General features: G+C 41.9%; 1 protein-coding gene across 1 annotated transcript; it reads left to right on the forward strand.

Moving 5' to 3' along the window:
• Positions 1-290: 290 nt before the first annotated feature.
• Positions 291-2833, forward strand: LOC113159417 (sulfotransferase 6B1-like). The gene is made up of 5 exons (XM_026356081.1): positions 291-422; positions 674-797; positions 1507-1601; positions 1768-1924; positions 2207-2833. The coding sequence occupies exons 1-5, from the start codon at positions 306-308 to the stop codon at positions 2332-2334; spliced, it is 621 nt and encodes a 206-aa protein (XP_026211866.1). The 5' UTR covers positions 291-305; the 3' UTR covers positions 2335-2833.
• Positions 2834-10371: the final 7538 nt, after the last annotated feature.

Raw genomic sequence — 10371 nt, forward strand, 5'->3', positions numbered from 1 at the left:
GGTGTAATGGAGAGATTCTCTCTGGTTGAGATTTTTATCCATTTCTCCTTTATGTCCTCTGCTGTGGTACCGTCTTTCTCCTGGCAAGTTCCTCTGCCGTCTGTGCATTTTAGTTTTGCCTTTCCAGAGATGGGCCTTGGAGCTAAAGGGAAACATAAGTCATGTGAGAGGGATGTATTGTACATAGACAACATGTCATCCAGTTTAAAGAGAGCACAGCTTTGTCCAACAAGTCCTCTTAGAAGCACCTATAAACATTTTAATGTTTAATGTTCAGCGGACTTTGACAGAGGCTTGACTCCTGCATGTCTCCTGTCCTCGTATCTTCTCAGTACCTGGATCAGGATCCCTCTCCGAGGTTTCTATCATCTCACCTGCATCCCGACAACATCCCTGCGTCCTTCTGTGAAAAGAAAACAAAGGTGAGTCAAAACAATCTGTGGGGCCACTTTCAGCTCATGTAGACAACAAATCGATTGGAGGCAGATGATTCACTGTGGAAAATAAGTTTTACTTTGAGTGTAGACAACAAACTGATCTTTTCAGTTTCAGTTATTAAGTTGAAGAGAAAAAAATAAGTTAAAGAAAAGAGTTGTTATGTCTCATATTTTTTCTTCACGTTGTAGAATACCAGTGTGATATATGAACCATATTTCATGTGTTTATCGTGCAGATGCTGGTGATCTTCAGGAACCCTAAAGACACTCTGGTCTCCTACTTTCATTTCTGCAACAACAACCCGGTCCTCCCGACTGTGAAGTGGGACTCTTTCTACTCCGACTTCATGAGTGGAGACGGTTAGCGAACAAAACACAACTCATAGTTTCTGGAGGATGATTTGGGTGGAAGTTTGTACATGCATTTTAGTTTTTCCTGAAGCTGAACAATTTTCAGCTACATATTAATCCATTCTAGTAAGCATAGGCACCAAAGAAATTAAACTAACCCTTCACAGGTGAATAGACAGATGTCAGAATGAAACCCAAAATACAAGTTCGTAAAGAAAGAGCCCAGACATACAGTACAAACAATACAATCCAGGGTCCCTGTCTAAAAACAGAATCTGTGGGTCCAAAACCAGAGCAACAGAGTTCACAGAAACCGAGAAGAGTGTCCAGGGAATCAAAGTCAAAACTCAGCATCTGGGACCGAAGGCAGAATCCGAGCCAGAGGATTAGAATTCAACTTACAGAGCTGGTAAACAGAGTCTGGGAACCAGGGCAAGCAGGTTCACAATACACCAAGAGCTCAGTCAGGAGAGCTGAGAGCTGTTTATGTGGCCAGGTGCACAGGTACAAACTATCTGATTAATCAAAGAGTGAACAGGGAGCAGGAGCGAAATCCTCCTTCAACAGGAAGTGGGCTCAAAGACCGGACAACAGTCCAGAGAATGACCTGCAGAAGTAAGACTGACACTGTTAGAGAACTGGGACGGCACCAAATTAAAGCTTACTGAGTGTGTGTGTGTGTTTGTATGTGTGTGTGTGTGTGTGTGTATGTGTGTAGTTGCCTGGAACTCCTACTTTGACTACATTTTGGCCTGGGAGAAGAAGATGGACGACCCCAACGTCATGATTGTCACCTATGAAGACCTAAAGCAGGTAGATCACGCTCACACCGACCGCTCAGTCACATCTGACAGAAACTGGTTTCTTTTCCAAAGTATCCATCAGTGTTTACATAGATTTTCCTCCTCCCAGACTGATTTCTCTGCTGCTGAGAGATGATCTCAGTCTCACCGTTTTGTTTGTGTTTCCTGTCCTGCAGGACCTGAGTGAGGGCATCCGTCAGATCTCCAGCTTCTTCGGCTTCAGCCTGACGGAGGCTCAGGTCCAGCAGGTTGCAGAGCAGAGCACCTTCAGAGCCATGAAGGAGAACTCTGCCACCTCCCACGGTGTGATAGCAGATGCCATCTTCAGAAAAGGTGCCGCCGTCTTCAGAACATCTTTTGGGAATGTGCTCTCAGAAATAACTAAACATGTCTCAACTGTTTGAAGAATAAATGTGTCTTCATATTAAACTGTGATGAGTACATACTGTGAGTTCACTGCAGTATTAGCATTCAAATGTACTTCTATTAAAAATAGATTTACTCTGCGCACATATACTGTATTTACTGTATATGTTGCAGCTGATGGAGTTATATTTGGAAATTTGTGGGAAACTCAGAATACAGATGTGTAACTGTGTCCTGTTTGTGTCTCAGGTGAAGTCGGAGACTGGAAGAACCACTTTACAGCAGAACAGAGCCAACAGATGGACGAAGCCTTCAACAAACACCTGGCGGGAACCAGATTGGGAGCAAAACTCAAATATCAAGTGTACTGTCAGTAGGAAGCCATGAGGAGCAAGAGAGGAAAGGAGGAAGGAAGGAAGCAAGGAAGGAAGGGAGGAGAGGGAGGAGAGTATGCAGAGAGTCTGGAGGACTTCAGACCTCCCACTCAGTCAGGCTTTGTATAGATCACTGGTCAAGTGATCTGGACTGTACAGTAACCCCTACTTCAACATCAGCACTAACCATTAACCCGTTAAGTTTTTTTTAATTACTCCTAAAAATAAAGCCCAGGTTTGATCAATAATAGCTCAACAACTGTAAAACCATAATGATCCAGGACTCTATGGACAGGACATTTTAACATTAACTGAGTTATTTACTTTTGCCTAACAGAAATTCTAGATTACAGAGGGATTAACACCTTTATAATAAGAAGTCATTCAATCACGCTAATGAGCATGTTTTAAAGGGAGGGTGAGTGTTTGTCTGTGTTTACTGTACATCTCAGCCCTGTGATTGTGACCTAAGAGTAAAGGAAATAAACTGAATTCCTGTCAAGACGGTCTCTTAAGTGTTTTATTACAGTATAAAATAAATACATGACTGAGTTCTACAGCACATGAGAAATCTCATGAGAGGGTTCAGTAAAAGTGGTAAAGAACTGTCTGACACAGATTTCTGTCAGCATCATTCCTCACTTCCTTTCTAACTATCTTCATCAGTCAGCAGCACCCATTCTGCACTGTCTCACACACCTGTCTCTCCATGGTCAAAGGTATCTGCTCCTACAGACATGAAAGAAGAGCACAGAAAGTGTTGGCACAGAATTAAGAGAACAATAATCACCTGCATGTCACCCAGTGACCGCTGGGATTGGCTCAACACCCTCATTAATATTAACAGGAGAACTGGATGAAGGAACAACCACCAAACACAAGAGGGGAAACTGTGACAGGACTGAAAACACCACTTTGATATAAAAATCAGCTTCAGTTTAGAGATGAACTCATTTAATCCTGACACACATTTAATGTTTTAGGGGTTTTATATGTTGTTGACACAGTGAAGCCAGTCGGAGGGTGTGACCTCTAGAATCTGACCTCTCGAGGGCCCACTTCTCAGAAACATCTTTATATTTACACTGCATTTCCAGTTGTTGGTAGACTCTGCTCGCCAAAGCAGCAATCAGTCCTTTCCTGTTTTAAAATGACAATACTGCTGAGTACAAAGCCTCCATAAACTCCATGAAGACGTGGCTTTCCAACTTGTTTGGATGAATTATCCCTCAACAGAGTTAGCTGATGAGGAAACCCTGACATTTAGGAATTCAGTTTGTTCTACAAACCACTCAATGTTTTCCCAGTTACATAAGTATTTGGATCAGTTCCAGAGCCACAGTTTGTTTGTTTAGTGTTTTTTTGTGAATGAACTGCTCCATTCATCCTCTTGCTGAATCGCTCATAGTGGACGATGAGTAGGAAAGACAGCAATGACACAAGTGGCATACTGAATCCTGTGGGAGAGAGAGAGAGAAGCTGGGTGTGCTCAGTCTGTCAGCACCTCCCATCTGCTGTTACTTAACATTTCCTGCATGAGTGGGGAAGGAGGAGGTGCCCGGTGTCTCCTCCTTCTTCTCTTTCTCGGTGCTGCTCACTCCACAACAGGACAGTAGTACGTGAACTCTCATTTTCCTGCTACCTCCGTTTTATCTCACTGTTCTTTTCTAAAGCTGCAGCTGAATTGGTTGAATTTGTTCCTTTGAGCTGCTTTGAAAAGAAGCTGGAGTTCCTGATCTGTGCAGCTACACTCTCCTGAATCAGAATGAGCAGCAGTGACCAGTTTGACAAGGCACAGGCCAGACTGCAGAGGGCAAAGGAGATGGGAAATGAGGAGAAGCTGTTTAAGTACAATGGGGTGTTGTACCCAACCGTGATGTGCCCCGAGGAAAACCTAAGAGCTTTGTACAACATCACAGCCAGAGAGGATGATATATTGCTGGTGGCTTATCCCAAATGTGGTGAGTAGTGGTGATCCCGTTATAAAATGTGCTAATGAACAGAAGCTGAACCATCACATGGAACATTTAAAATGTGAGTTATGTTTTTAAGATCACAGGAGCAGCAGTCAACAGAGCTCTGTTAAAAGTAGCGATGACCTGTGCAAGTATCTTCTTAGGCCCCGGGGTTCTAGTTTATTGTAATGTGACAGCACGCCAGGTGATGTTAGGTAGGAGGAGGTGGGTCAGCACCTTGATATGGGAGGATATTAACTGTTTGAAAGCAACGGTCATTGTTTATCAGTACCACAGGTGTGATCTACAGCGGAGAGTAGGTTTTGAACCTGTGTCTTCAGTAGCTGGTGCAACCACCGTTTGATGCAGTAACATCAAATAAATGTTTCCAGTAACTATTCAGGCCTGTCCATCGTCTTAGAGCTGATTCTTACCACAGAACAGTTTCAGCTCAGGGATGTTGGTTCTCTTCCTTCACAAACTCCTGCTGCTGGTCCTTCTTTAGGATGAAGATCAGAAATTTAAAAGCACTGCATTTGTTCTGAGATCCTGCAGATTCACCTTCACCTTCATTTTACTGTAGAATTTGTTTGAGGCAACAAAGCAGATCTAAATCATGATCCTGCCACCACCATGTTTCACACATGGGTTACCTACTGGGTACTGTGATACCATGCAGTCCTGCCAAAACCTCTTGCACAGCCCAGAGTGAAGGTAACAGTGAGACTTAATGAAGAAACTCTAGGGTCTCTTTTAAGAATGAACTACTTCAAGCTGTGTTGCAGCTCAATCCAGTAATAAGATGTAACTGGAAACCAGTTCAGATGTGGTTGGAGGACTTTAAAACCAGTTTTTCCTGTGAACTGGTGTCACACAGGTGATGACATATGTGTGCTGATGCCATGCAGAACATATGAAGAACAAAGACAGTTCTGATGTAATCTTGAAATTCACTGAACAATGAAACTAAAAACAAAATGTTGGAAATTCCCACTTTTCCTACATTAAATCTTTTTATTGAAGGTGCAAAAAATGCAAAGATTAGTTGATTTTCATGTGAACTCTTCAACCTTTCTCTCTGTGAGTAGGAAAAAAAACACCAACATTCCTGCTGTAGCTGTGGTGTGTTCGAGGAATGTGATGTGATTTCTTCATCAGGAAGTCTTTTACTTTGAAAAGGCTTTTGCACAGTAGTCTGCTGGCACACGAGTTTGCGTGCAAAGCAACACAAAGATGAGTTCATCACCTTTGGAGAAATGTCAGATTAGACACACCCAGCCCACATAGTAGCTGCACGCACGGACACATGTAGACTAGAGCCCACATAAACAAAACAGAACTATTTACATTATGTCCCTATAGATGGTACAGGAAGTTATATCACACATTTATTTACATTGCAGGTCACCGCACATAATGACTTCCTGATGACACAGAGGAGCTGAACCTTTATCTCCACACTCTTACATTCACAGTGCAGTAAATGTGTGGTTCAGTTTATTTACCTATAATATTTTATCCTTGTCTGTGGTCCAGGCTTTTTACCCTGGTTCTGAAAAATACATGTATGAGTGGAGTTAGACACATTTTCTCCAGCAGAACTTAAGACACTGGGCATCATGCAAAACCAAGTCTGAACACACTTGTACATAAGTGAATTTGTGGAATTTCCCAATCACAGTTGTTACCAATTAATTTTTTAAACAAAAACCAAACTGATTTTTGATCAAACTATTTCAGAACTACAGTCGGATTCTTTCTGGACAAAATATGAAACTTCAGATTCCAAACCATTAGTGAACACAACCCACAGATGAAACCACTTAACCCTTAAATCTTTGGATTCCACTCAGTCTCTCTGAAGCAGCTCGCGTGTGGGCCGAACAGTTTGTATACATGCTTGTTTTTGTGTGTCTGTGTTTCGCTATATGTACTTCCCCCTGATGTCTCTCCCTCCCTCTCTGAATGTGACCTGTCCTCACCTTACGTCCGCTCAGTGACTTGTTTGGTAGTTAACGTGCCAACACAGCCTCCTCAGATTTGTACTAGCTTTTTACAAACATGTCGGAAACACCACTTAGCAAGTGTAACAGTGATGACTTGGCATTTCTCTCTATTTCAGAATTTTTGCAAACAGTCAATTAATGGAGAAAATAACTGTTATGGAAGTTTGTGTCTGGATGACAGTAACAAATTCAGGCTTTGTTTCATGTGACTTATTTCTATAATTATATTGACATGAGGAGGAAAACATCATCTCCAGTGTTTAAATAGTAGCAGAGAATATATTTCTGTTGCTGTTTGTTTGCATGTTAATATTAATAACATTTAATATGTACATGAGACACACACACACACACACACACACACACACACACACACACACACACACACACACACACACACAGGACGTGTGTCCCCAGGTCCAGTCTCATGTTTCTCACTTAGTGGTCAGCAGTATCAGCACTGGGCAGTGTTCCCAGACTCCTTTGTCTTACTCCTCCTCCTCCTCTCATATCCCTCCATCCTCTGCTCTATCTCGTCCTCTCCTCACTTTACTGTCCCTGTCCTGTCTTTCATCTCATCCTCCTCCTCCCTTGGGATCGTCCTCACCGCAGCAGTTGAGGCGTTCAATAGAAGCTTTTAGTTTACATCTGCAGCTCACAAGAGCTGACCTGACACCATGACCCGTGTGTGTGTGTCTTCTGGGTCTCAGTTTACTGTTTACCGGAACCAGTGACACTAAGCAGCTATTTGCTGTGGTTAGCACATCCAGCTCCTTAGTGTGCTGTGTGTCTTGATGAATTTGAGCAAAATCTGTTTCTCTTTCACAAAGTTTTCTTTCTTGACATTCACACACTCTAAAGTCAAAGACTGCTGGGTGTACACTTATTTATTATCAGTGTTGACCCTGTTTTTACACTCTGGTTGATTTTTGGTCTGGTTTGTGCATTCACCACGCCACCTCTAAGTTTTTAGTAGCCACTGGTGTTACTGCAGTGAAAGAATCCGCTTTCAACCCAAAAAGCATTTTCTCCACTGTGTATAATGACAAAACACATCTATAAACTGTGACAGCAGAGAGATGCAATCAAGGTCAGACTATACTCTTTCAGTTCATATCTGTGAAACTTTCCCACAGCCTAGAAAATTGAATTTATCTTGATGATGTGACCGCACTGTGAAATCTATTCAGCAGTGGGAATGTGCAGGCAGACATGTTTTAGTCCTATATCCTGTTGTCATATATACATGATTTAGACTAGTTTCAGTATTTGTTGGCGCAATTGAGGGAGAAGTCGATTTGATGCAGTCGACTCTGCTGCTAAACAAATTTTATACAAATGTCATTTAATAGTGACGTAACCCTGAGGTTTGTCAGTGTAGCAAAGTTTAAGTTTCTTTTACTTGGCTCATAACCTCTGCAGAACACATTAAATATTCATCCTCCTGCTCGCATTTCTCCTCTCATCTCTCTATCCTTGCCTCCTTCCTTTCTACCTCATTCTTTCTTCCTACCTGCCTTCATTCTTCCTTTTTTCCTCATTTCTCCCTTTATTCGCCATATTAAGTCAAAACTGCAATCATTTAGAGAAAGACGACAGTGAACAGTAAAGGAAATGGCAACATGACAAAGTGGGATTTAGAAAAGTACAGAAAGAAGCAAACTTTGTCTCCTTACCTCCTTTCCTGTTCTCTTCCCTTCCTCCTTTTTCCTTTCTGCCTCCATTGATCAGTCCTGAAAACAAACACAGGCGTTTTAATCCTTCTTTCTGTTCTGGGTATTGACTTCAGGCCCTGTGGGGTTGCTGTGTGTGTCGTGTTGTTTGTACATGTGTTGATATGTGTGTGTGTGTCTTTGTCATGTTTTCATCAGTATTTGTGTATACTTCGTGTTCTTGTAGTTCTGCGTGTATCATATTCTCCGGTGTTACAGATGAGTAATGTCCCGTCTGCTCTGTTTGTTGCTCTGGTATCAGATCCTCACGTCCTCTGGGTGTCAGTGTTTGTAAGCAGGAGATTTATAAAGGAATTGAAGCGGGTTGTGTGTGTGTGTGTTGTGGTGTACAGTATATGTAAACCCATCCCAGCACAGTGAGGGGACATTTCAGCCCAAGTATTGATTTGGTCCAGTCGGTTTCAGGGTCACTGTGATGTCAGCGTTTGTGTTATTATTGCTGGTATTGTCTGCTGTTTTTAATTCAGCACAACTTCAGACCATATCGATCTGTGCTGCATATCAGAATCAGAAAAACAACAGGATACAGACAAAGAAAAGTGAAAAACAATATCTTAAACAGTTTAATAAGGTTACTCCACTACATTTGTCTGTATGCTGCTGCTGTGCAAACTTCAATTCTGCTGTTATTAATAGATGACAACAGAAATTACACATAACACACTAATCACAGCCACAGTGAATTACTGATGAAAAAGTAGGTAGAAGACACCAGAGGATTTATAAACCTTTAGAGGAATGTAAAATGACAGCAAAAAAACAATTCACAGTTTATTACATTGTGTATTTTATGTGTAAAATAGCTTTGTTAACGATAACTAACCTGACTGGTGTTCTCAAACTTTGTCTAAACTAAAATAAAAATCAAAAACAAAACCTGAGTTGTCATCTCTGCTGTGGTCAATTTCTCCACTGAATATAGTTTTTTCTTGGTTAATAACAATTCAGAATCTAATTCTAAGTATGTTCTTTTAGGAAAATGTGTTTGATTGTTTCTCTTTATCCTGTAGTTTCAGGCTCTGACACTACGTTACTCTGTCACCAGCCGTAGAGATGATCTGTCACTCTCTCTCATTCACTTTCTCTCTGTTCACCTGTCTGTCTACATGTCCATCATCCTGTCTATCTGCCTTCTCACCTCTCTGTGCCTCGATCTCTCAGTCCATCCATCTGTCTTCCTCTTAGCCTCTTTTTCTCTCTCCCCGGCTGTCAATCTGTCACTCACTCTCTGCCTGCCTGTCTCTCTCTCTGTCCGTCTGTCTCTATGGGTCTATGCCGCGGGGCTCTCTGTCAGGATTACACGGCGTCAGGTTGGCCAACATGGACGCCAGTGGTGGGGAAACAAAATGTTCCTCTCAGCATAAAGCCGCTCTAATCCGCTCTCCTCATCCCCCCACAGCAGAGCCTGATTACAGAAAGCTGGTTGGCAGGCATTAAGACAGGCAGAAATATAGACAGATGACAGTCAAGTTGTCAGTGAGTATTTAAGACAGGTTAGTTGGGATCTCTCTGTAGCTAATGAGTTAACTGACTGATTAGTTTATTGGCTTGTTGGCTGACTAATTGGCTAAGAACTAGGTTGCTGTCCAGGTGAGTTGACTCAATTTAAAAAATGATGATCAACCTGGTGACGAGCAAACAACGAGCTTGTTGGCCAACTCCAGTAATCTCTGACCAGCTAAGGGTGCGTTAGACCTCTGCTTTAGAGAAGTCACATTAACTCTACATGATGTGTTGCCGAAGCACATGGTAAAAGATTCACAGTAAAAGTAAAACAATTCAGAATATAAGGAAATAAGGCTACCAATGTTGAAATGAGGTGCTTTCAAATCCTGCATCATTAACTCATCATTGTGGTTTACATTTATTTACATTTTCACAAATCCATTGAAAGTAGTCAATTTATCTACTAGTACTTTCTGTTCGCAGTGTACCCCTGTATCTAAATATAGTTGGTTATAAATAACCATCACTGGATTACTTCGATAAGTTCTGGACCCCCTGTTTTTGAGTGGCCCTCAAAGCAACGTTACAAATATAGTGCTTGAAATATTGACTGAAGAAATGGGAACACCCTTCATGTCATCAGTAAATGGTGGTTAGGTAGACAGACTTCACAAGTTAGTGTACATTTAGAATATATACAGTTACTCACCTAGCTAATAATACTAATTACTAAAACTAATACTGTCAAACACACAAGTATCTGCCACCATTCATGTTCTCGTCCTGATGCCCAACATCTGGCTGGAGATCTCATCGTCTGGATCCACCGTTTGCCCTTTGGGATGTGTTTGGAGACTGGATTGGTCACAAGCTACTATGAAGTCGGTCCCGGCCTCGGCG

Source organism: Anabas testudineus, chromosome 15 (assembly GCF_900324465.2).
Source record: "Anabas testudineus chromosome 15, fAnaTes1.2, whole genome shotgun sequence".
In the NCBI taxonomy this organism is placed as follows: Eukaryota; Metazoa; Chordata; class Actinopteri; order Anabantiformes; family Anabantidae; genus Anabas; species Anabas testudineus.

Bases quoted from the DNA above. Each gene is read 5' to 3' on its own strand.
- LOC113159417 (XM_026356081.1), top strand. From the start codon at position 306: ATGTCTCCTGTCCTCGTATCTTCTCAGTACCTGGATCAGGATCCCTCT. The intron at 798-1,506 runs GTTAGCGAACAA...GTATGTGTGTAG, and splicing joins CGACTTCATGAGTGGAGACG to TTGCCTGGAACTCCTACTTT. The intron at 1,925-2,206 runs GTGCCGCCGTCT...TTTGTGTCTCAG, and splicing joins AGATGCCATCTTCAGAAAAG to GTGAAGTCGGAGACTGGAAG.